Source organism: Accipiter gentilis, chromosome 10, assembly GCF_929443795.1.
Source record: "Accipiter gentilis chromosome 10, bAccGen1.1, whole genome shotgun sequence".
NCBI lineage: Eukaryota > Metazoa > Chordata > Aves > Accipitriformes > Accipitridae > Astur > Astur gentilis.
The window spans coordinates 40,756,712-40,780,257 of record NC_064889.1 but is presented as its reverse complement, the minus strand read 5'-3'; the positions used below and the strand labels follow the sequence as shown (position 1 = coordinate 40,780,257).

Below are 23,546 nucleotides of genomic sequence, written 5' to 3'. Positions count from 1 at the left end.
TCCGCCAGACGTTAACGCTCTCCTTTCTCCTCCCCTGTGCTGCGCTTGCTGGCTCGCGGCCCCAGCCTGCTCTGAGTGGCCGAGTGCGTTCGATGAGGACGGGTCCGTCCGTCGTGTAGGGGGGAGCAGGTGCAAAGCCGTGGCTGAAGGGCGCCTGTGTGCAAGCAAACAGGCCCTGCGGGTGCTGGGCTGGATGTCGGCGGGGACGTGGTCCTCCCCCGAGTGCTGCTTCCCTATGCTAGCGCGCGTTGGTTTTGGTTTTGTTCTCAGTGAAGCGTTGGGCCCTCAGTGACATTATTTCTGCAGTGTCCACGGAGTCTCCCGTCCTGCTCTGGGGGACCCGGTCCCCCGCCAGCCGGCTTCCTCTGCCCGTGCCAGGTGACCCCTGCCCCGAGCCGTCACGCTGACCTCTCTCTCGTATATAGCGTTCTGGAGTGTGACAGTTCTTGTTCCTGAGGTGCTCGTCCGTTTGGTTTCCTGCTGTGAAGGGTGTCGTGTTTTCTTTCTCCTTTTCCCGGTGCCGTTACCGCGGTGGTCGGGGGGGGGGGGGGGGCTGACCCCCCGCCCGCAAAGCGAGCCCCCGGGGTGACCCCCCCGCGCCGCCGCCCCCCGGGGATTTGTGTATCTTGTGGTGAATTGTGTAAAGTTAACTCCCGCCCTGCTCGGCCTCGGCGGGCATCGCCCTCCGCAGAGAGCGGGGCCGGGGTGGGCGGCTGGCCGCAGGGACCCCCTCCTGCCCCCGCCCGCCCGCCGCGGGGAGGCCCGGGCTTGCCGGCGGCCGCCGCCGGGGCGGTTTCCTGGCCCGAGGGGGCTCCGGCGGGGGCCCGGCCCGGGGCTCCGGGGGCGGGACGGGGCGTTCGGCGGTATTTATTGCTAAGTTATTGCCCGGGGCGGCGGGCCGGGCGGGCGTTATTTATTGCTGTACATAGTGTCCGTCCGCGGCCGCGGCCGCCGCTGTTTTGTACGTGACAATAAACCGCTTTCAAACAGCCGCCGCCTGGCGCTTCCTTGGGGCGCGGTCCGCCGCGGCGCGGGGGGGCGCTGCGGCACCCGGGGCGGCGGCGGCGGAAGTGGCGCTCGGCCGCTCGCGCCGGCTGGCGGAAGCGGCGCCGCGGCGGGGCGCCCGGCAGCGGAAGCGGGGCGCTTCCGGGGTGATGGCGGCCGGCGGCAGCCTGAGCCGCTCGGAGCGGAAGGCGGCGGCGCGCGCCGAGATCCTGCAGCAGGAGGAGCAGCGGGACCGGCGGAGACAGGTACGGTACGGCCCGGCCCGGCCCGCCCCGCCGCCGCGGGCCGCCGTGACCACCCGCGTGTACCGGGCAGGTGTCCCGCATCTGGAGGAAGCCGCCGGCGGAGCGGAGCCCCGAGGAGTGCCAGGTGCTGAGCGAGAGCGAGGACATCGTCAGGGAACTGGAGCGGCGCCGCAAGCGGCGCGAACGGCTGCGCCGGCGGCAGGAGGAGGTGGGCGGCCCGGGGGAGCGGGGGGGGCTCGGCCCCGGCCTGCGGGATAGCGGCCCCGGCCTGCGGGATGGAGGCCCCGGCCCGGCGGCGCGGCGCCTCCCCGGAGCCGCCGCTCGGTGGTTGTGGGGAAGGGAGCCGGCCGCGGCCCGGGAGAGCGGCCCTGAGCTCGGGGGTGGGGGGTGAGGTCGCCGGGCTGGACCACTGCGGGGGGAGCTCCGGAGCTGCGGCAGGCCTCGGCGGCTGTGCCGCGTTTCCGGGAAGGTCTCTGGGCCCCGAGGTTGTGGCCTCCGGCGTCTGCCCTGAGTTTGTCTCCGAAACAGTCGTCTTCCATTCAGCAGCTTGCCAGATCCCTGTGTTTTCCAAGTGCACGCCATTTTGTGCATGCTCACTGTGTGGGCATGTCTCCTGGGAGGAAGGATCTGCATGTGCTGCTGTCCAGGAGGCTTCTTCTCTTGATCTGCCGTGGACAACACCCACAAACCATTTTTATTTAGAAACCACTTCTGATAACGTTTGTGTTGCTTTCTCTGGCTAGGCTAGGCTCATATTAAACCTCCAGGGAGCCCCCTGTTCCTTCTGATTCAGTGATGCACTGTGTCTCAGAAACATGTGAACTTGCTCAGTTGTGTTTTCTAGGTATGTGATGAACCAGAGGAGCTAAAGAGAAAGGTTACTGAGCTGGCTGCTGCTGTCCGGAATGCCAAGCACCTTGTCATCTATACAGGAGCCGGGATCAGTACGGTAGGATTCTTTGGGGGTGAGTGGCTGGAGCTGTGGGAGCTCCTTCTGGAGTGTCGTGGTGGTTTTTGGACTATTTTTGTGGTTTCTAAATGACTGTGTGATGTGTGTTACGAGTCTGGGATGCTATGTTAACACTGCTGTGCTGCAAACCGTGACCAAGCCGTTTGCTAGTTTGCGTCTTGGGGTTGCGCCTGCTCTCCAAGCGATTCCAAGGCTGCATCACCTCTGTGACCATGTGAAGATCGTGCTTCTTAAATGAGAATATCGCTAGTCTTACTTCATTCAAGTCTCTTCAGCTACTTTTGGTGTAAAACCTAAAAACAAGTTAGCTAATTAATGTTGTCTGCGTTAATGGACAAGTAGGAGTAGCTGGTGGTTATCAGAACTTACAAATGACAGTTTAAGAAATGTTTAGTTTCCGTGGCCTTTGGGAAAGTGGAAATCTGGTTCTGACTCCTCTAATGTGATATATGTCACCTTTGTCTGAATTCTGAGATGGGAACCTTGTTTTTCTTTACCTTTTCTACAGTCTCAGCTGATACGGAGCATGATTCTGGGCAGGGTATATGAGTGCTAATGTCACAAGTATTTTTGCTAACAAATGCTGAGTGCAAGGTACCAGAAATTGGGTCTAGTGAAAATAAGGAAGGGTTCAAGAATTGGGTTTTGTGCAGGGAAATGGGAAGTGCTAAGGATCAAAAAGAGTTCTGGAGGGATTCCATAATGGTAAAATTGGAGAAAATAAATACTGGAGGTGAAAATGAGAGCTGCAAGGTAGGAGCAGAGATGCTAGAGAGAGAGAGAACATAGGAAAAGGTTTTCCTGGGATTAGGAGGAACCACTGTGCTAGAAAACTTGAAGTGCATGAAAAAGCACCCGTGAATGAGGTGTATCCGGTTGTCCTGGCTGAGACCAGGTTGAAATGTTTGTGGACAAGAGGTGTGAACCTTCCCGTCAGGCCTCGTTTTTTCTTTCCCAATAACACAGGCAGCTTCAATCCCAGACTACAGAGGCCCTAATGGCATATGGACATTGCTGCAGAAGGGCCGGACCATCAGGTAAGGAGACAAACTCTGAGCTGTGTAGCAGAAAGCTGATACTGAAAGAGAGGTTAATGGGAATTCCAACTTTTTTTTTTCTTTTTCTTCTTGCTTCTTGTCAGGGCTACAGATCTAAGTGAGGCAGAGCCCACACTCACCCATATGAGCATTGCCTGCCTACACAAGCACAACCTGGTACGATATTTTTTCCGCACCTCACTTGTGTTCCTCTGTCTAAGTATGATAAATAAAACCCAACAGGGGAAAAAAAAGCTTTTCATGAGATTGCCTAACTACTGTGTTCACTTGGGTGGCTACATAATCCATGTAGGAAAAAGCATCTGTGCTGACATACAGCTGAGTCTTCATTAGGCTAGCTCCAGACTGTAGCTCTGGTGGTTTTTCCCTGGGTGCCTTTACTTTAATATGCCGTATTTGCCTCCTGGTGAGGCTGGTCTGGGGACCTGGCCACAAAGGCAGCCAGACCTAGTAGACCTGTTTAGCAGGAGGAGTCTTTTCATTTAGCTTTCATAAAGGTCTGTTCTCCGTGCTTTTCTTCTGTTGGTTCTGCTCTGATGTACGGGGTTATTTGGAGCGTGTGGAGACATACGTGTCACCTGCATTTGAGTAATACTTTCAGAGTCTTCTGCGTGTGTGTTAGCTCAGCGTTCTGTTCTCTTCAAGGTGCAGCATGTGGTGTCTCAAAACTGTGACGGGCTGCACCTGCGGAGTGGGTTACCCCGAGAAGCAATATCTGAGCTTCATGGCAACATGTACATAGAGGTGAGTGGCCAGAACAGGATAAAGTTACTATCTAGTGGCCTCCCAAGAAGGTGATGTAAACTATTTGTCTGCCACTAGCTCCAGAAGAATTAGTACAAGGGCTAGCCTCTGCTTAGTTTGTATCTTCAGGCCATCAGGTTTGAGGGGTGTGAACTAGTTAGCAAGCACCAAAACAGTGTTCTGTACAACTCTGTAGCTTTTTCTCTGTCCTTGCTAGAGCCTTCTGCTTTTGACTACTCTTCCTCAGACCTTCTCTGAAATCCCTCCTACTGCATAGACAACAGGCTCCCTGTAGCTCCACTTGCTAGCTGAGGTTTTCCAAACTTTTCCAAGTTAGCGTCTGATCCCAGATGATCCCTTCTACTGCTTCCAATTTATTGTCCCCCATAAGTGCTTTTCTTCTGAGAGAAGTGGCTGGTTCCTGGCCTTTCACGAGCTAGATGCCAGTGATGTAACGGGTTTTTTGCTCTCGTCCTGCACCAGGTCTGCACTTCCTGTACACCCAACAGAGAGTACGTGCGAGTATTTGATGTGACGGAGCGCACAGCCTTGCACAGGCATCACACTGGCAGGATGTGCCACAAGTGTGGGGCACAGTTGAGAGATACAATCGTCCACTTTGGGGAGAAGGGGACGTTGAGACAGCCCCTGAACTGGGAAGCAGCAACAGAAGCTGCGAGCAAAGCAGATGTGATTCTTTGTCTGGGTTCCAGCTTAAAGGTAACTTTAGAGACTCGGTGAAGACTGTTAGCAGCATTCCCTCTTGGTGATACACCTTGGTGCTGAGCAGTCTCCTCCCAAACAGACAACTGTAAACTCTGGTGTCAGGATTCGCCCACCATCTGTGATAGTCTCTCTTCCTCCCTCTTTCCCCTCCTGGTAATACATTCCTTTTCCTCTCGCTGATACGGTTCGCAGTTACGCGTGCCTTTGGCTGTACTGAAAATCTCTGTTTTGTGGCAGGTTTTGAAAAAATACCCGCGCCTTTGGTGCATGAGCAAGCCGCCCACTCGTCGTCCAAAGCTGTATATCGTGAACCTGCAGGTGAGCGCCTTTTGCACTGGGTTGGAAGGGTTTGGGCTCAATGGCCGCCGGCGTGCGGCGCGCCGGACCCCGGGGCAGGGAGCCCCGCCTGCCCGCCGGGAGACGCCTGCAGCCACGGGTCTGGTCTCGCTCCTGCAGTGGACCCCGAAGGACGACCTGGCTGCCCTGAAGCTGCACGGCCGCTGCGACGACGTCCTGCGGCTGCTGATGGCCGAGCTGGGGCTGGAGATCCCACGCTACGACCGGTGAGCGGACCGGGGCCCTGCCCGGCGGCCGCGTCCCGGGGGCCACCCGGCCCCGGGGCCGCCCGGCAGCCCCGCCACCACGCTCGCCCTGTCTCCGCAGGGCGCGGGACCCCATCTTCGCGCTGGCCGAGCCGCTGCGCCCCGGGGAGGAAGGCACGCACTCGCGGAAGCCGGTGGCCCCGCCGCAGGGCGCCGAGCCGCCGCCCCCGCCGCCGCCGGGGGCCGAGCCGCCGCGGGAGGACGACGAGGAGGAGGAGGAGCCGCTGCCGCCGCCCGCCCGCCCCGGCGGCTGGCTGGGCCGCGGCTGCGCCAAGGGCGCCCGGCGGAGGAAGAGCAACTGAGGGCGGGCGGGGACGCGCCCCAAGATGGCGGCGGGGGCGGGCGCGGGGCGGGGCGGGCGGCGGCGGCGGCCCCGCTCGCTCGGCTGCGGGCGGGCGGGCGGCGCCGCCGGTGACAGCGCGGCCATGCTGCGCAACGGGGCGGCGGGCGGCGGCGGCGGCCCGGCGGCGGGCGGCGCGGCGGCGCAGCGGCCCGTGCGCGTCTGGTGCGACGGATGGTGAGTGGGGCGGGCGGGCTGGCGCGGCGCGGCGCCCGGAGAAATAAAAACGGTGTTTGGCTGCGCTGGTGCCTCCGGTTCCTCTGTGACCGCGGCGCGGCCGGGCTCGGCGGCGGGCCGGGCCCCGGGGCAGGTCCCTCCCCGCCTCGCCGCCGCCTCGCCGCGGTGCGTGCGGCAGCAGGACGCGACCGCTCCGCCGCCGGGAGCGCCCCCGGGCTCAGCCGCCGCCGCACGGGCCCCGGCGCGGCCGCCGGGCTGGGCCGGGCCGGGCCGTCCCGAGCGGCTGGGGCCGGCCTTGGGGACAGCGCTGCCGTCCGGCCCCGGAGAAGGGGGGACCGGCACCCCGCTCTCCGGCCGCGGCTGGGGCAGGCTTGCCGCGGCGTGCCGGGGTGCTGCCGCCTGCCCCCGACGAGCCGGCTGCGAAGGTGGCGGTCCTGCCCGGTCAGAGATAGCGGAGGGACTGTAAACCTTTGAGCCCGTGGGGAAGGTCACCTCCTGCACCTTCCTGGCAAAGTGCATCCTTGTGTCCCCAGACTGAACCGGGGCCGTTGTCTTTCTAGCTATGACATGGTGCACTATGGCCACTCGAACCAGCTACGCCAGGCTCGGGCCATGGGAGATTATCTGATTGTTGGAGTCCACACAGATGGTAAGAGGCTTTCTCAGCTTTTCACCTCGTGCTGCCTCTAGAATCGCCCAGCAACGTTAGCCCTGAGAGAACGGAGATGCTCTGATACAAAGCAGGCTTCTTCCTGCGTCTCCACAAGGAGCAGCAGCCTCCAAAAGAAAAGTGTCTTCCCTGGGTAAGGGAGTGGAGTTACCCCTTTCACGCTTTCCGGAGCGAGGGTTTGGTAGTTCAGAGCTTGCAGGCTTCGTTTGAGAGGTGAGCTGTATTCTGTGCTGTGAAAACAGTTGAACCAGTTGAAAATCAGTCTGGTTTTGCTGGGTGCAAACGGCAGAACTGATATTCCAAAACAAATTACTGTGTGGAGAAAAACTCGTTTCAAGCCTATCTGGAAGTTAAGTGCTAGGAACTAGTTCTTGCGTGTGAAGATGGATTTTAAATGGGTTTATGGATACATATTTTCTAGCATGAAGCTGTTGCTTAAAAGGGGAATTTCCCTTCGGGGGCTGCCAGGAAGCCCAGGTAGTCCCCCCAACAGGACGTATCTGGGTACAGGGAGGCACCGAGACCTTCTGCCTTCTGAGTGACTTCCAGGGCCTTTGTTATGCACTTAGGAAATGCAACTAAATTAAAATCTTTTCTGATCTAGCTGGGGCTTCCTTCTCTACCACAAACCAATTCCAAGCTGAGTATAAGCCCGCAGTGAAGAGGCTCCTGTAGGTGAGAGTCTTCGTAGCTGTAGTACATGCTTCTAACTGGGTTTTTCTGTTTCTCGCCCAGAGGAGATTGCCAAGCACAAGGGCCCCCCTGTCTTTACACAGGAGGAGAGGTACAAAATGGTGCAAGCCATCAAGTGGGTGGATGAGATTGCTCCAGGAGCTCCCTATGTCACCACACTGGAAACCCTGGACAAATATAACTGCGACTTCTGTGTGCATGGTGGTGAGTGGTATACTGAGGCGACAGTTGTATTAACGCAGGCCCTCCAGGGCTTGCGTGCTCTTGGTTTCCCTGCTGCAAAGTAAGGAATGTTCTGGCCGGTGCTGGCCATCGGGATACCTTGCGTACAGAGGTCTGCCTTACCAACAGCTGCACTGGGCGGTATGGCTACTCCTGTTCTGGTATTCTGGAGAAATACGTCTGTGTGCTAGGCACCCTAAGAGTGGCCAGATCCCTTGCTTTTAAGCATCCCTTTCACTTACGGAGGTGAAAGGCGTTGTCTGACGATTATCCTGAGGTTGCCCTTAGCACCAGCAGAAATTTGTGCATAGGGGAAAGTAATTTGCAAAACTTAAACATGAAAAATGCTGTTCAACAGGTAAGTGTGCGGAAATACAATCATGTTTATATCTACTTATACTGGGATGAGATCAGATCTGAAAAGCTTCTCTCTTCATCCAGCCAATAAGCTGTTCAAGGGCTTAGCTGACCGTGTGGTCAGAGACCTAGTTCTTATTATGAACACTTTTCAGTTTACAGTCACTGAAGAGAACCAGTGTTCTGAGGAAACATTCTTGCTTTTGTACTCTGTCCCTTCCTGGAACTGCTTCTTGTGTTCATTCAGCCTCAGCACCTCCTCCCTATCCCTCTGAAGGTATTCTGTTAGTTTAATCAGGAGTAGCCTTTGCACTCATTTCATGTATCCTTCCTCATCTGATACCAGCCACCTGCTATCGATAAGCTAAGTATTTAATTAAATGTAAATAAATTATTAATGTTCTATAAGATAGATATGTTTTTTCACATGGACAGAGTGATTATCAAATTCCTTGTTAACTTGCCTGCCCTGAATGTGTTTGGGGTACATGACCCCTTACTAGACTTGGTGAGGGATTATGGCAACAGAGGAGTACTCGTGGCCTTTGCTCCAGTTGCCCTGCGTTTATCCCCTTTGCCAAATCATTCAGCGCTCCTACCTGAATAATACCCTTGCATGCTGCAGTTTTGCCAGGTTGTGTTTATGCAAAAAGTAAGTTTTGAAATAGCTGAGCTTAGCTGGGAAGGTGACAGGCAGCAAACCCACTGTTTCTCCCTCTCCTGGCACGCAGACCTCTGCTTGCAGTATGGTCTCTTCTCCTGTACCCTGAGGTGAGGGTGTAGGATTTTAGAAGAACAACTCTGCTGCCCGGAGCATGCCACCCTACTGTGTGAGAGAGAGCACTTGTGAGCTGCCAGCACCTGCACTGTAAACTGACTGTTTTGCCAAACGAAAGCCAGCTTAGCTTTCACTTGTAAAGATTTTATACTATCACTAAAAGTAGGTGAGAGGTGTTTCTGTAGAGTTGGGAACCATGCCAAAGATGAACAGGAATTAATTCTGTAAAAGGGTAGCTTGATGTCACTGTAGAAGTGCCATCACTGAGGGGTAGAACTGGCTGTTGGAGGACTGTTTAATCAACTGAAGAAGTTGTAACATGAACTCAATGGCTAAAACCAGTCCTAGAGAAGTTAAGGTGCTTTTTAACACCGAGACTGATGGTAGCTGTTGGTTGTCATTCAGACAATAATTCAGTCATGCCTGCTGCTGAATTCACCTCAAGGGCAACAGGGTCGGATCTTCTGGACTATCTAAAAAACAGTGGACCAGCACCCAGGAATATGCTTGTCTCCACAGATAGGGTAGTCTTGCAAACCCCTGGCATTTCCATGGGATGCAGAATGTATCCCCTGTGTATGCACAGGGATTCCCAATGCAGGAGTTCTAGTCTGGCATATGTGCTGGACCTGTTCACTTGTGGCTGCTGTCATTCTAAAACAGCTTTTGTGCAGGAAGGCTTGGGGCACAGTTCTGAGGCTTTTATCTCTCTGCAGATGACATCACCTTAACAATAGATGGCAAGGATACCTATGAGGAAGTGAAGACAGCGGGGCGATACAGGTAACCTGTTGTTGCTTACGTTCTTACCCTGTTTTGGGCAGAGTTTCTGGGATTTTGTGCCCCAAAGGGAAGTCAGATGAAAGACAGCTATCTTCAGGTCATGCTTTAATTTTGCTGTAACATGTGTCAGAGCTTCAGTTGCTCCCACCATTTTGGCTTCCAGGAAGTGTTGCAGACTAGCATCTAACTGGTGGGGCCTTCCTGTTCCTGGCAGATGCTAGTTCTGGCCTTGGAGCCTCATGGGGAGTTAGCTCTGTTGGGAAGTCTGTGCAAGGTAAGTTTTCCTCATATGAGCAGTTGCTGTGGTGTGAAGAAGATGCAGAAGCTCAGCAAATGGATGCTATACTTTATATCAGGAGCAGGTAGAAGGAAGACTTTCTCAGGATGGCCCCTGGTTTGGATTTATCAGGTGTCACAGGTGTTCCTGTGGTAATGGTGGGAAGAGAAAGAGGCATATGCTCCTGAGGCTTCTGCTTTATCCTTTGCTTGTCTCCCTGCAGGGAATGCAAACGCACCCAAGGTGTGTCCACTACTGACCTCGTTGGCCGCATGCTGCTCATGACTAAGGCTCACCACAGCAACATAGTGAGTGAGAGGGCTTTGGGTGGGAGTTTGGAGTCCAGGACATATGCTACCTCTTTGATTTTGCTGTCCCAAGTGGCAGTAGAGCTCTTGGGTCTGGCTCCTGGGTGCACAGAGAACTGGAAAGCTGATTATGGGCAGTGGCAGCAAAACAACCTGCTTGTGTTTGCTTAAGCCTGTCTGAGATCACAGTGTGATCTCAGCCCATGCTGCTTTGGAAGGGTGTGGGGGGGGATAAAAGCTACCATCCCTCATGATTGGTGTGGGCTTTAGGAATGTTATGGGGACTACAGGCTAGCCTATGGCTTCTCCGAGGGTGAAACTACATAGTGCAGCCACATTGGTCTGTCAGCCCAGTGCTGCCAGAATTGGAAAGTCCTCTTCCTTCCCACTGAGCTGCATGCTTCTGCCTTCTGCTGTCTCTAGTCTTATCAGACCTTTCTTGAGTCTCTTCAGCACACTACCTGGTAGATAGCTAACCTAACAAAAGGAAAATAAAGGAAGTAGTTTTATGTTGGTTAATGAGTTGAACTGATTTGGTAAACAAGCAGTCCAGTGAATGGAAGGACCTAGGTAACAGCAGGGACAAGGCAAGGGATCCACAAGAGAATTCGGGGGTAGAGGGAGATCCTTCTAGTGTGCTGAGCTGTTAGATTGGCTTAGCCATAATATGCAAGTTCACACCAAGATCTGGCACAGTGCCACAAGCTGTCTGCAGAGATCTAAACCTGTCTCTAGTGGAGTGTCTTTGGAAGAAGGAGGGACGCTGTCCTGGTAGGGGCTCACGTAGTTGAGGGAGGATGTAAGTGTGCAATGTTATCAGGTCTGCAGGTTGGGCAAGAACCACCATCACTGTGTGGTGCCAGGCTGGGATCAGATAAGGACATGTTTCATCTGACTCATGCTGGGACACGACTGTGGTTTAGATATTAACTAGTTCATCAGCATTCAGTGCCAGGGATCAATGGCATGCAGTCTGAGCCTGGACTTCCCAGCACTTCTGCGACACACAAGCATATTCTTGGTTGGATGACCTATGTAAGTGCTTAAACATTTTGACTCTTTATCTCCCTTCAGGATGAGGACCTAGACTATCGGAAGCACACTGACAACTTTGGGAAGGTAATGTGAGTTCTGGTCGTGGACGTCTGGTTGTTGTCCTGTCTGAGAAGGATTCCAAATGTGCTTTCTGGCCTGTGTTGCAGGGTTGTTTTTTTCCCCACATTTAGTAGTAACCTCAGTAAATGTCTGCTGCCCCCATAAAGTAGCTGCCGTAGACAGTGAAATAGGCAGGTGTGGCCGCACAGGGCCAGCGAGTGAACTGTCCTTCCGCAGCACATAGAACTGCTGCACCCACTGAGCCTTTGCTGTTTTTCTGGCTTGCTCGTAAATTCTTTATTGCTGCTCCCTTTGGGACCTAAGTGCCTGCAGTTCCAGCCTAGGGACAGCCTCTGTGATTGCTCCTTTTAGTGCTCTTGTTTTTAAAGGTGTTGCATTAGGTCTGGGAAGTGTTGGTGTAGCAGTCACGTAGCTAGCATGCTGTACTGCAGATTTCACATGCCTGGTCTTCAAGTAGCAGAGCAGTCCTCCTGGGGTTCTCTGCTGCTGTGTCCAGCTACCTCTAAAAAGCTGTCAGCCCCCTTTTTTTTTTTTCTGTGGGTGTTGGCTTGTCCCTGATGAACAACCACCTGGACCTACAGCTTAAGTCTTTTTTACTCACAGGGGGCTTGCTGACCAGGCTGAATCATCCTCTTTGTTCCCCACCGTGTTGGGTTTTCTTAGCAGGCTTTACAGGGCCTGTTGCTCCAGCGTGGCTGTTTCCTGGTGCTTGGAGGTGGGGAGAATGCCGGGGCACCAGGCACCCTGCATGTCCCCTGTCAGCTGAGCCCCCCTTCTGCATGCTGCCGTTTGTATGTCTTGCCCTGGTTTCAGCTGAGTTGTCTTGGTTCTTTCAAGTCTTGTAGAGCAGCTAGCTTTAGCGGCGCGAAGCGGGTGACTCGGTGGCTGTTTCCAAAACTGCCACATGGCGGGGACAAAGCTCCGTCTTTGGTTTCACCGGCGCTGAGACCTGGCCCTTGCTGGAGCTGTGGGCGATCCCCTCCCGGCTTGGCACGCCATCGGCCAGGCGAACGGGTAGGCTGCCTTAAAGCTTGAGAAGAGCGTAGGTAGGTTGTGTGTTGTCTCCCTTAGTAAGCCTTGCCTCTCCTGGAAATCCGAGACTGCCCTGTTGCCTTCCTCCTTCCTGAGCTTGTTTCTTGGCATCTCCTTAGGTGGCTGTTGAGGGGACGATTTAGGCTGTGTTTGACAGAGCAAAACCAGCATTTGTGAGATTTCATAAGTATTTGGTGCCACGAATGTAGCAAGTGCAAGCTAAGAGTTGTGATGCTTGCTAGCAAGTTAAGGCTAGCAAATTGCCTGCAGCTCCATTTGTGTGTTGTCCAAACCCCCTCCTGGAGCCTGAAAAGGAAATGTGTGCGGTCTGTGTTTTCCCAGGGGCCAAAAGGTCACAGTCCCTGGACTGGCGTCTCACAGTTCCTACAGACATCTCAGAAGATCATCCAGTTTGCATCAGGGAAGGAGCCACAGCCAGGAGACACTATCATCTATGTGGCTGGAGCCTTTGACCTGTTCCGTATCCTTAACTCTATTTTGTCAAGAAAGTACCATTGGTCTTTTTGTTTGATGTCTTCATGTTTTGAGGCACCAGATTAGGATATTTGCCTCTTCTTTTTTTTCTTTTCTATAGGTGTGCATGTGAGGGAGGAGGCAGGAGTTGTTACTGGCAGTTTCTTAGACATAGGACACTGAGAAAGGAACTATTGCTCCTCTCTAGAGAGATTTGTGGCTGTTGGAGGATTTCAGGAAGACAGTTGGATGCTCTCCATGCTCTAGTAATCACACCCTAGTCCCTCTTGAGGACGGGCTGTCATAGACCAAGTGACTGCACAGGGCATCTGGAGCAGATGCTTCATCCCTGGGACAGTCATGGAGGCATTGTCCCAGAACACCTGAAACAGGTAGAGGTTCTGGACAGAGGCAAAGTTGAGTCCATGTGAGGTGGCACTGAAAAGGTGTCTGGCTTTTGCCCAGAACCTGTAGAGCCTGAGGAGGAAGGAGGCAACTGTTCTTAGGACATAGGCAACGAGTAATGCAAAAATAAAATCCTTGGGATGCCTGTCTCCCACTGTGGTCTTTCAGTGCATCTGTTACTGTCTTACCTATTTTCCACATTAGTTTCAATTCCTTAAACAGGTCTACAGATATTGGGCATGTGGATTTCCTGGAGAAGGTTCACCAGCTGGCAGAGAAACCCTACATTATTGCTGGGCTGCACTTTGATCAGGTCCGTATACAACGTCCAAAGACAGAGCAGCGTGGCCCCTATTCTTTCTGAAACAAGCAGGTCATGCTCTGGAAGACAAGAAAGGGATGTATTGGCCAATACAGGATTTTCATGTTGGGGAAAAAGTGAGAGGGAAAGGGCGTTGGTTTGTGTCTCTTCTAATTGTGCCTGGTGCTTTGCCTTAGGAAGTAAATCGCTACAAAGGGAAGAACTATCCCATCATGAACATCCATGAGAGAACACTCAGTGTCTTGGCCTGTAGGGTAAGTGCCTGTTGGATTGGTGCCTCTGCGCTGTTCCAGAAGTTGCCTGGAGCTGGGTGGTGTTCACCTGTAGCCAAGAATCTTGCATGAGTTCTTTGGTGTGCCTTGAGAAGGTGAAGACAAGACTGATCCCTTTAGGCTGCCAGAGGTGCTGGTGTGCTCTCAGGAAGAATGACTAGGCTTCTGTGTCATCCTGGCTAACCTGAGCTATTGAACTCTTCCACCTCTGTTCCACCAGCCATGAAAAGGCAGGATGCCTTGCAGAGTGCTGCTCTGCTGTATGCAGACAGCCATGTTCTTGTAGAAAACTCTGCTGCCTGCAGCAGGGGAGAAAATTCCTGGGAAAGAAATGTGGGGAGGCCCAGAAACGTGTGCCTTGAGCAATTAACTTTTGGATTTGCTATATATGCACTACCAGAAAGCATATTCTTTTGTGGAACAAAAAGATGCTGTGATTCAAGCAGTGGCTGCTAAACCCACTTTCCTGTTTTGAGCTCCTAACTCTATAACCAGAAGACCTGCTCAAGTCTGTTTAGGAAGCAGGCAACGAGTTTCCTGTTCCTGTTCCCTTATTTTGAGCATCTAAAACTCTATGACCAGAAGATGTGCTCAAGTCTGTTTAGGAAGCAGGCTGGCCTCTATTTTGTCTTCTTGGTTTGAGGTTTTGTGGTTGGTTGGTTTGTTGTTTGCTTGGTTTTTTTGGGTTTTTTTTCCAAATCTGGACTTTCACCTGGTTTCTTTTCTAGTACGTCTCGGAAGTGGTGATTGGAGCCCCCTACGCTGTCACTGCTGATCTGCTGGATCACTTCAGGGTGAGAGTCTTTGCCTATAGATGGACATGAAGATGTTGGTGTGTGATGTGCTTAGGGAGGTAAAGTGGTGCAGGAAAACACAGGGGTGTAGAAGACAGCTGGTCCTACTCAGCAGGATTACAGGGAGCTCCAGATGCACTGCCAAGCCTGGTGCTGGAGGGGTGGCTTTGCTGATTTCCAGGCTATGCTGCAGTGAGTGCAGTGGCAGGGAGAGTCCCTGTCATCTTTTGGATCTTGTCAGTGATTTTGTGTCCTTCTCCAGGTAACACTTGTGTGTCATGGGATGACGGAGGTGGTGCCAGATAAGGATGGTTCTGATCCATACGAGGTAAGCTACTAGCTGCTGTTGTCCATGCTTCTTTGTCAACGTTTGATAGATACAGCATGGCTTTGTTTGTGTTCCTGAGCTGAGAATTTGTATTGCAGAGGATGCTACCCAATCAAGTCCTTGGCAGGTGATGATGTTTTTCATCCACCCCGAGGGTAGCTACTTGGAGCAGAGCCTGTGAATCATTCAGCTCCATTCTTTTAGTCACTGTTTTGTTTTGCCTGTTTCTGATACCTTCATGGCAAAGTGGGAAATCCTGTGATCTTTGCTCTATGCCAGTCCTGGGCAGCCTTGCTCAGCTCCCCTATACGTGAAGCCTTGCTTTCTGCAGTTATTTATTCTGCCTCCTAGGACATCATTTGGTGTTGTGCCTGGCTGAGTGCCCATAGGACCTGCCATGACTTCTGCTCAGCTGTCACTACTGAGCATGTAAACCCAGAGGTCCTGTGTGTTTTTCACCGCCGAGTCTGCTGTGTTTGTTTACAGGAACCGAAGAGACGTGGCATTTTCCAGCTGGTGGACAGTGGCAGCAATCTCACCACAGATTTAATTGTGCAAAGAATCATCAAGAACAGGTTGGCTTTCTTCATCTCCCAGTTCTGTTGCATACTACTCTGTCCAGCTTGTCTGAGGACTAATTAATGGGATCAAACAGGAAGAGAAGGGGTTATCTAAAGGCACAGAGGCAGTGAACTGGTCCTTCATCTTCCATAGCTTGGGCAGGCTGCTTGAATGTGGATGGACTGGACTGTACAGGGAAAGGACCAGCTAAACTCTAGTATGTCAGAACGTGCTTCACAGCACGTTTTACTATTTTTCCTCCTCCTCCTCTATTAATGATAATATTTCCTTGCTGTATTCTTGGGGAGAGAAGCATGTTGCTTCTTTCAGAGCTTTGCTCTTTCAGGCCTGAGCCCTTCACCTTCAGTGACCTTGGCTCAGATCAGTGGTAAATTTGATTTTAGTATTACGGCACTAAATCATCTGTCCCAGGACAGACCAAGCATGCAATAGCAGCGTCTTCTGCAGAAGGAGAAGTAAGTAGTGTTTGACCAGTCTGGGATCCTGGGACTTTGAAGTGATGGTAACAGTTGTGGGAAGCTCTGGGTGCTGGCTCTTGAAGAGGAGTCTGAGGGTTACTGGTGAGGTTTGTGGAGTACTCAGAGCAAAGCAGCATAGGAGAAAGCAGTGCTACCCTGCTCCAGGTCCTTTTAGTCTACTCAAGATACAGAGGGATGAGAATCTTGTGGCTTTTTGTGATTGATGCAGGCTGGAGTTTGAAGCTAGGAACCAGAAGAAGGAAGCAAAAGAGCTGGCTGTGCTGGAGGCCATGAAGAGACTGGAAGAGGAGAAGCACTAGGCCAGCAGAAAGCCAATGCGTGGGTCGCAGAGTGCCGCAGTCTCACCCTCCTGAGGAGCAGACAGCTCTTTGAGAGGGGACCCCTGAACGGGGACACCGCTGCCGGCATGCAGGATGTGCTGTCCTACCCTCTTGTCTCCTAGCTCCTCCTGCACTAATTATGCAGACATAACGAGTCGGGATCCTGCTGCCTAGTTTTTCTTCCGTTAATCAGCTCCCGTCCCCTTTCCCAGGAGGAGATTTGACAAAAGGAAAAAAAAAACACAAACAGTTTTAATTATAACTAATGTTTTAACATGTTGATGTGCTTTTACCTTCTGCCATTTCTGGCTTTTAGCAGGGAGGGAAATGGAGCAGCCACCCAGGCCCCCTCTGCCCCTCCAGGTTTGGCTGTCCTGACCATTCCAGAGCCGCCCTTCGGGTGGTGGTGGTGGCTGCTGGACAGACTGGTGAGAACAGCCTCCCTGGGGAAGGGGCACAGCACCCGCAGTTCCTCCTGCAAGCTTTCGGTTAGGGACACTGGGCCATCAGTGTGCTGCCTGCTGGAGGTGCCAACAGGCCCTGTGCTCTAGGGTTTCTCATGCTGCCTCTTCTCAGCTGCTGCTTCTGCATGAATACTAGACCCAAAGCTACTTTGGGTTTAGTGGGATAAAGCCTCTCTCCGCTGTGACTGGTGCCAGTGAATTGTTTGCTGCCCCAATAACAGGCAGTGGTGTGGCGGCTGCTGAGAGGCATGTGGCTGGTGGCACAGGGACCCTCGGTTCTGCAGTTTCCCTGGCAGGTTGAGGCATTTCTCCACACGAGGCATGGGAACCCTGGGGGCTTTTGCCAAAGGCTCTTGCTGTCTCGAGGCAGCAGGACCTGGCATTGCATGTAGACTGTGCTCAGCGCCTTGCTTGCTGCCGCGGCCAGAGTCCACCTTGTGCCTGACGGGTTACCTAAGGGAAGGGCCTTGTAAGCTGAAATTTCACTGCTGTTTTCTGAGGGCTGACATGCAGCATGCGTGCCCCTGGGGGGAGGTGCAGGGCCTGAGGAGGTCGGGTGCTGGGCTGAGCCCCTTTCTGCCTCTTACATTCCAGGGTGCTGTGTTGGGTGTCCTGGGCCGCTCCCTGTACTGTGCTGAATGGTCCTTCCATGCCAGTTCTGTTGTCCTCTCTGTTGTAAACTTTTGTTGCTGATCATTAATAAAATGTTGAAGAGTTGTGTGTTGGTCTCTTTGGGGCTTGAGCCTGGGTAGCAGAAAGGGGCCAGGCTGCTGGCTGGAGACTCTGTTCTACAGCAGCTTTTTTCCCTGGAGCTCTGATGGGAGCTGGGGAGAGGCTGCTGTGGCCTGAGAACGAGCTTGTTGCCCTTGGGCCGCCCAGCCTGAGCTCTGGGGCACGTTGGGTTTGTTCTGGCGCAGGTGTTAGGGATCACTCTGGCTAGAAGCTGTTTGTTCTCACTGGGAGAGGAGGTTTTTGCTGAATTCACTAGAGAATTGAGCTAGACTGTGTGAAGAGGTCTTTCTGCGTTCTGGGGTTTTATGCTTTCTGGACTGCAACATTGCAGAATTTGCACTGGAAAGGTGAGTGTCTCAGCAGTTTGGCGGGCACATAACCATGGTGGGTATGGAAGGCGGAGGTGACCTGAACTATTCTGCTGATGGTTTGCGGTGTATTGCAATGCCAAAGCAGCATCTGCAAGCAGCTGTGGTGGGGACAGATCAGCTGTGGAGCTCGGAGTCTCACGGTTGCGTAGGTGCTAATCCCAGACCCTGTGGTCTCATATTGGCATTTCAGTAATGAGTGTGTCATCTGTGATGAGCCAAGACACCCACCTGTGTGGGAACACTCACTGCTGAGCACCGGGCACAGGGAGGGACTGGAGAACTCGGAGCCTCCCGTCCTCTCCTGATGTAGCTGGAGCCCCTTGGGTGCCTGCAGCAAGCACAGCAGTCCCATCCCTGCACCGTGTTGAGCACGGGTGATGCTGTGACTGTGTCCGCTCGTCCTGGGCTCCTCCCAGCTGTCCCTTACAGCCTGTGCTGATTTCGGCTAGGGTAGAGCTTATTTTCTTCATAGTATCTAGTATGAGGCTATGTTTTGGATTTGTGCTGCAAACTGTTGATAACACAGGGATGTTTTCGTTACTGCTGAGCAGGACTTACGCAGAGTCAAGGCTTTTTCTGCTTCTCACCCCACCCCACCAGTGTGGAGGCTGGGGGGGGCACTAGAAGTTGGCAGGGGACACAGCTGGGACAGCTGACCCAAACTGGCCAAAGGGATATTCCAGACCATATGATGTCATGCTCAGTATATAAACCTGGGGGAAGAACAAGGAAGGGGGGATGTTTGGAGTGATGGAGTTTGTGTTCCCAAGTCACCATTAGGCGTGATGGAGCCCTGCTGTCCTGGAGATGGCTGAACACCTGCCTGCCGATAGGAAGTGGTGAATGAATTCCTTGCTTTGCTTTGCTTGTGCGTGTGGCTTTTGCTTTACCTATTAAACTGTCTTTATCTCAACCCACAAGTTTGCTGACTTTTACCCTTCCAATTCTCTCTCCCATCCCACTGTGGGGGAGGGAGTGAGGAGTTGTGGGGGGCTTAGTTGCCGGCTGGGGTTAAACCGCAACGCAGCCCCAAAGCTGCTTCTGAGACCTGGATGGTCCCAGCCTTGGTTGCTGCGCTCCACATCATTCTCTGGGCTTTCCCTTCCCTGGGGTGCTGGTGCTCTGCGAAAGGGCTCTTCTCCAGCAGCGGGGCTGTGCTCTGTGGGCAGTTCTGCAGCTGGAGGAGAGGAAAGGGCAGCCCTGGGGGGTGCGTGAGTGATCCCAAACTTCTGCTGCCCTTTTTGGCAAGAAGGAAGGTGCTTCCTCTCTGGGAAGGTAACACCTGTCTTGCCTTGCTGGCTGGCGGCGGGATGGTGACTCTGGTGAAAAGCCTGTTGATGTGACCCCTGCCTGGCTGGAGACACTCCCCAGGGTCTGGGGAACGGACACCTCCCTCCCAGTGGGTCCAGGCAAACCCTTGCTGCTGCTGTGCAGAGGCTGCACTGCTGCAGCTCTCCAGCCAGGACCAGGGCTTTTCCTTCCTGACCAGAGGCAACAGCTGCTGCAGATGTTGGGCAGGTTGGGGATTCGCCCCTGACGGAACCGGCCGTTCCGTGGGTTGCACCGGCCGGCTCGTGCTGCAGACTGTGCCCTGTTTCAGCTACACCCCAGCGGAAAACAGGGCCAAGGTCTTCACCAGCTGGCTGGGGTCTCAGCTGCCCTGAGGGTCTATGAGATTGGGCTGAGCCCTGTCCTTGTCCCGGCCGCAGTTGGGGTGCGGGAGTGGGCTGAGAAACAGGGTGAGTCCTGGCCTGGAGCAGAGTGGCTCAGGCCAGTAGGCTTTGCCCACTGTGGGGTACAGGGGACACGTGCTGGGACCCCATCACGCTGGGGCAGAGCCGGTACTCCGCTCTAGTCTGCGTCACTGCCCTGTGCGCCCTCCTGCTGAAACCCCGCTGCTTTGGTGCACATCAGCTCTGCTGCCCGGAGCTGGCACAGTCGCCCCTCGCCCCCAGAGTAATCGTGACTCTGAGCTGTTGGCCCCTGCCCGGGATTCGGCGGCTGCCGAGCGCACAAATAACCCCTCTGCAGCACGCAGCCCCCCTCCCACAGAGACAGCAGAAGAGTTTGTCGTTAAAAACAAACAACTTGGCCACGGTGACACATGTGCCCCAGGCTGAGCATCTGCATGTAAATGAGCTGCCTCTGGGACCCAAACAGGTACTGTTGTTATTAAAAAATGACAAAAGTACTTTATTTCTGCTGTCACCATGCATGGGTACTTGCCTGCTGGTATAACTTATTTGCGTGGAAACGTCAGCTTTGCCTGCTCAGCTGGCACGCGGTGGAGCTATTGTTCCTTGGGGCTCCTGAGAGCTGTTTCTGAGTTTACTCTGAAAACTTTTGCATATGATGTTCCTTTCTCCAAGTGCCTCTGGGCCCTTCTTCTAAGCTTCTGTTTACTGACAGCCTGAGTCCCACAGGCAAAAATGAGCGTGGAGTTAAAATGGGGGTGGGGGGAAAGGCATGAATGTCAAGTTTGTGACTTTCCTTATTTTCTGTGGTTTGTTTTTTGAGGGGGTTTATTTCCAACCCCACCCAAGCACAGGAGATCAGAACTCTGGCTCCTGGACCCAGCCCGAGGAGGCCCCCTCCCTTGCGATGCAGGTTGCAGCGAGTGTGTGATGTTTCTCTAATGGGAACTAATTCACTGGAACAGTTGTAGCAGGTGCCTTAAATCTTGTAAGAGCAGCCATGACCCTGCTAAGGGGAGCTGGCAGCTTCAGCCCAAACCCTGCTGGGGTGCAGGGCCCCCAGAGCAGGGCTGGGGTTGGGGCTCGTCCCCCAGGGCCCCGTTAGCAATTCATGGAAAGGGGTGATGGGGTGAACAGACCCCGGAGCATCACCGTAGGCCACTGCCACCCTGGCCAAAGCCTGGAACAATCTCCTCGCAGCGCATTGGTCCTGCTGTGCACGGAGGGCTGGGGCTCTGCAACTGCTTCCGATGCGTGGTGGCTCCAGGCGGGAGCTCAGCACCAGGACAGTGGCTGGTGCCTAGCTGGCACCTTACCGCTGTGGGCAGTAGGAGGGCTGCACCTGGGACACCCGCATGGCAACGCCACTGCTGCTGCAGTTGCCCGGCCAGTCGTGAGGTGACGGAGCACTTGGGGTGCCCACAGGATTTCAGAGACGGGGCTGAGCTTAGTGGTGGGCGCTGACACCCTGTGGCAGCTCCAGTGGGGGCTTATGGTGCCATGCCGATCCCTGCTGTGGCAGGGATGCCGGGCTGTGTCCCCTGTGATGGTTGGTGGCCCTGGTGCCCACCAAGCTTCCTAGGAAGACACTGGCACCGGCAGCCTTCAATGGAGCCATACAGCACCCCAGGGCAGGTGTGCTAAGTCCTGTGGGGTGCAGTGCATCACAGCCAGGGGCACTTGGGGGTGTGTGTGTGTGTGTGTGTGTGTCCTTTCATAAAGGGCACAGTGTCCGCCACAGGCAAGACCCTCTTGCCAGGTGAGGCAGGGCCCTGGCAACCTTCATGGGGGCAGAGACTGTGACCCCTGGGGAAGAGGCAGCCCCCTCTCAGCTGCCTGGTGTGGGGGGGGTGCCCTTGCCCAGGAGCAGCTGGTATTGGGGGGCTGCTGCTGCCCCACTCTTGTCACTGAGTCCATGTTCTGCTGCTGGAGCACAGCCTGGGTGCCCTGGTGTCAGGCAGGGGCTGTGCCTGGGTCTCCTGCGGTGCAGGGGGTCAGCAGGGCCCTTCCTGGCTGGGGGACGTGGGGACAGAAGTGCCCTGCCTGTGGTCATCCACCGCTCAGCAAAGCCCCAATGGTTCCTGCTGCTCCCCGCAGCTCACACCATGGGCATCAGGCTGGCCCTTGGGGCTGCCAGCGGGGTGGCAATTCGCTGGCTGCGATGGAGTGATCTTCCCTGATGGGTGTTTGAGCAGCCTCGGCACCTGGGGGGGGGGTGGGTGGGAAATGGGTGCTCACAGGGGGCCAGGGGCAGTGGGGCTGTGAGGCCAGGGCCATGCCAGCATTGTCGTGGGTCCCAGAGGCATGGTGGAGCCCAGAGGTTGAGCCGAAGCAGGTGGCAAGAGGCAGGTGGTGGGTGCTCAGTCGGCTGACCAGACTCCCCACTGCGATACCCATGAGGAAACATGGGATGGGGTTGCCCACCTCCCCAGGGGCCCCCACGCAGCCACTGGCTGGGGACTGTGCTCAGGTCCCGCTGTGATCCTGCTGCCAGGTGCCCCCCACCAGGCTGTCACTGCCCTCTCACCTGGAGCATCTCTGGAGCCCCGAGTGAGATGTCCTGCCCAGGGCACAGCCCGGTCCTGGCTTTGTCCGGCCCAACCTGGGGCAGCTCCGGCCCCAGACAAGGCTCTGCAGGGCTCGGAGCTGCAGGGAGGGGACGGCTGAGCAGCCCCGAGCTCCCCAGACCTGGGTGGGCTTCCCCCACCCCACAGTACCTCCCTCCCCTGCAAGAACAGACACGATGGAGCCAACCCAAGCACATTTATTGTCACCACGGAGCCACCAGTGCCGGCTCAGGCATCCGCACACGCTACGGGGTCCAAGGACACGGTCACGTCCGCCTTGCACTGGAGAGCGCCGGCAGCTCCAGGCAGCAACCGGCAGCTCCGCGGCTCGGGGGCCACATCCGTCACGCACAGCGCCTGCAGGGGAGACCATCAACAGGGACCAGGATCCCCCAGCAACATGGCACTGGCAGAGGGAGCGGAGGTGCCCCCACTGCGCCCCAGTGCCCAGCAGCCGGAGGACCCCACACCTACCGCGTCCCAGTGCCCGTAGCCGGGTGCCCGGTCCCAGCACAAACTGTGCCCAGCGTCCCGTGGGGAGCGGGAGCAGCCCCAGCGCCCACCGTGCCCTGTCCCCCGAACCGGCCCCGGTACTCACCGCGGCGTGGAGCCGGGCGGGCGGGCGGGCCGAGCCGGGCATCAGCGTACCGGGGCCGGGCTCGGCGGTGCCGCCGGTGTCGGAGCGGCGGAGCCCGGAGAGCAGCCCCGAGGCTCTGCCTACCGAGTAGTGGTGGGGCCCGGCCGCCGGCCGGTACCAGGGCTCGACGGGGCGGCAGAGGCAGAGCAGCGCCAGCCCCAGCCAGCGGGCAGCGCGCATGGTGCCGGCGGGACCGCAGCGCTCCGGGGCCGCCGCCGCCGCCGCTTTTATAAGCAGGCGCCCGCCCCCGCCGCGCGGCCCGCCCTCCCGGGGCGGCGGGGGCCGCGGGGAAGGAGGTGCTCGCCGGCGGCCCCGCAGCCGCCCCCGGGTGGCCCAGGGGCCCTGCCCGCCGGGGCCGGGGGAAGCCTCGGGGCGCGTCCCGACACCGACCCGCCAAGCCCCCGGCACCGATCCCGAGCGCGGAAAGACACCGGACACCGGGGGTGGGGGTGGGGTGTGAGCGGCGGCCGCACGTTTATTGAGGGCGGGGCGGCGGCGGCGGGAAGCGGCCCCGGCGGCAGCCAGCCGGTGTACCGGCGGAGCGCGGCCGTCACTCCTTGAACTTCCACTCCTGGCGGCACATGGGGCAGTGCTGCTGGACCTGCTGCGAGTTCAGCCACTTGAGGATGCAGTGCATGTGGAAGCAGTGCGAGCACTGGCCCCACACCAGCGGGCAGTCGTCACCGGGCACCTTGCCTGCGGCACGGACAGACCGTCAGCCCGGGGCCGGGCGGGGGGTCCGGAGCCCCCGGGGCCGCCCCGCCCCGCCGCACTCACAGTCGGGGCAGCAACCGTTGAAGGCCATCCGGCAGATGCCGCAGTTCTCGTCGTTGGCCACCCACAGCCAGGAGGCGACGCCATGCCAGCTCCGTACCCGCACCCGCATCGCCCGCCGCGCCGCGCCGCGCCCCGCCGGCAGCCCCGCCCCGCCCCGCCGGAAGTCCCGCCCCGCCAGGCTCCCGCGCACAAGCGCGCGCGGCCGCCGCGCCTTCGCCGCCGGCC

At 56.0% G+C, this 23,546-nt stretch overlaps 4 protein-coding genes across 7 annotated transcripts; 2 read left to right on the top strand and 2 right to left on the bottom strand.

The window, feature by feature from the left end:
* The first annotated feature begins 1,107 nt into the window (after positions 1 to 1,107).
* On the top strand, positions 1,108 to 5,702 carry SIRT7 (sirtuin 7). Its single transcript, XM_049812459.1, has 10 exons — positions 1,108 to 1,250; positions 1,321 to 1,458; positions 2,095 to 2,199; positions 3,187 to 3,257; positions 3,362 to 3,434; positions 3,924 to 4,022; positions 4,506 to 4,742; positions 4,986 to 5,066; positions 5,205 to 5,311; positions 5,412 to 5,702. Exons 1-10 carry the CDS (start codon positions 1,155 to 1,157, stop codon positions 5,650 to 5,652), a joined length of 1,248 nt encoding a protein of 415 aa, XP_049668416.1. The 5' UTR covers positions 1,108 to 1,154; the 3' UTR covers positions 5,653 to 5,702.
* Positions 5,703 to 5,764: 62 nt separating this feature from the next.
* Positions 5,765 to 17,261, top strand: PCYT2 (phosphate cytidylyltransferase 2, ethanolamine). 4 transcript variants are annotated; one of them, XM_049812446.1, is made up of 14 exons: positions 5,770 to 5,867; positions 6,428 to 6,516; positions 7,273 to 7,434; positions 9,304 to 9,370; positions 9,871 to 9,955; positions 11,030 to 11,074; positions 11,909 to 12,085; positions 12,446 to 12,584; positions 13,213 to 13,295; positions 13,481 to 13,558; positions 14,305 to 14,370; positions 14,633 to 14,698; positions 15,185 to 15,273; positions 15,968 to 17,261. In XM_049812446.1, exons 1-14 carry the CDS (start codon positions 5,776 to 5,778, stop codon positions 16,056 to 16,058), a joined length of 1,329 nt encoding a protein of 442 aa, XP_049668403.1. In that variant the 5' UTR covers positions 5,770 to 5,775; the 3' UTR covers positions 16,059 to 17,261. The 4 variants fall into 4 exon arrangements, with proteins under 4 accessions (XP_049668402.1, XP_049668403.1, XP_049668400.1 ...); XM_049812443.1 differs by lacking the exon at positions 11,909 to 12,085; XM_049812445.1 differs by lacking the exons at positions 6,428 to 6,516; positions 11,909 to 12,085 and having other exon boundaries at positions 5,765 to 5,867.
* A 4,833-nt stretch (positions 17,262 to 22,094) lies between these two features.
* NPB (neuropeptide B) lies at positions 22,095 to 22,884 on the bottom strand. The gene is made up of 2 exons (XM_049812310.1): positions 22,506 to 22,884; positions 22,095 to 22,264 (listed from the first exon to the last, which is right to left on the bottom strand). The coding sequence occupies exons 1-2, from the start codon at positions 22,722 to 22,724 to the stop codon at positions 22,136 to 22,138; spliced, it is 348 nt and encodes a 115-aa protein (XP_049668267.1). The 5' UTR covers positions 22,725 to 22,884; the 3' UTR covers positions 22,095 to 22,135.
* A 110-nt stretch (positions 22,885 to 22,994) lies between these two features.
* ANAPC11 (anaphase promoting complex subunit 11) lies at positions 22,995 to 23,482 on the bottom strand. Its single transcript, XM_049812311.1, has 2 exons — positions 23,322 to 23,482; positions 22,995 to 23,240 (listed from the first exon to the last, which is right to left on the bottom strand). The coding sequence occupies exons 1-2, from the start codon at positions 23,428 to 23,430 to the stop codon at positions 23,095 to 23,097; spliced, it is 255 nt and encodes an 84-aa protein (XP_049668268.1). The 5' UTR covers positions 23,431 to 23,482; the 3' UTR covers positions 22,995 to 23,094.
* Between the last annotated feature and the right edge of the window lie 64 nt (positions 23,483 to 23,546).

Coding starts and splice junctions, on each gene's coding strand:
- ANAPC11 (XM_049812311.1), bottom strand. CDS start 23,430: ATGCGGGTGCGGGTACGGAGCTGGCATGGCGTCGCCTCCTGGCTGTGG. Junction 23,241..23,321: donor CAACGGTTGCTGCCCCGACT/GTGAGTGCGGCG, acceptor TCCGTGCCGCAG/GCAAGGTGCCCGGTGACGAC.
- NPB (XM_049812310.1), bottom strand. CDS start 22,724: ATGCGCGCTGCCCGCTGGCTGGGGCTGGCGCTGCTCTGCCTCTGCCGC. Junction 22,265..22,505: donor CCGCCCGGCTCCACGCCGCG/GTGAGTACCGGG, acceptor TCTCCCCTGCAG/GCGCTGTGCGTGACGGATGT.
- PCYT2 (XM_049812446.1), top strand. CDS start 5,776: ATGCTGCGCAACGGGGCGGCGGGCGGCGGCGGCGGCCCGGCGGCGGGC. Junction 13,296..13,480: donor CTGGGCTGCACTTTGATCAG/GTCCGTATACAA, acceptor GCTTTGCCTTAG/GAAGTAAATCGCTACAAAGG. Junction 14,699..15,184: donor ATGGTTCTGATCCATACGAG/GTAAGCTACTAG, acceptor GTTTGTTTACAG/GAACCGAAGAGACGTGGCAT.
- SIRT7 (XM_049812459.1), top strand. CDS start 1,155: ATGGCGGCCGGCGGCAGCCTGAGCCGCTCGGAGCGGAAGGCGGCGGCG. Junction 3,258..3,361: donor CAGAAGGGCCGGACCATCAG/GTAAGGAGACAA, acceptor GCTTCTTGTCAG/GGCTACAGATCTAAGTGAGG. Junction 4,743..4,985: donor GTCTGGGTTCCAGCTTAAAG/GTAACTTTAGAG, acceptor GTTTTGTGGCAG/GTTTTGAAAAAATACCCGCG.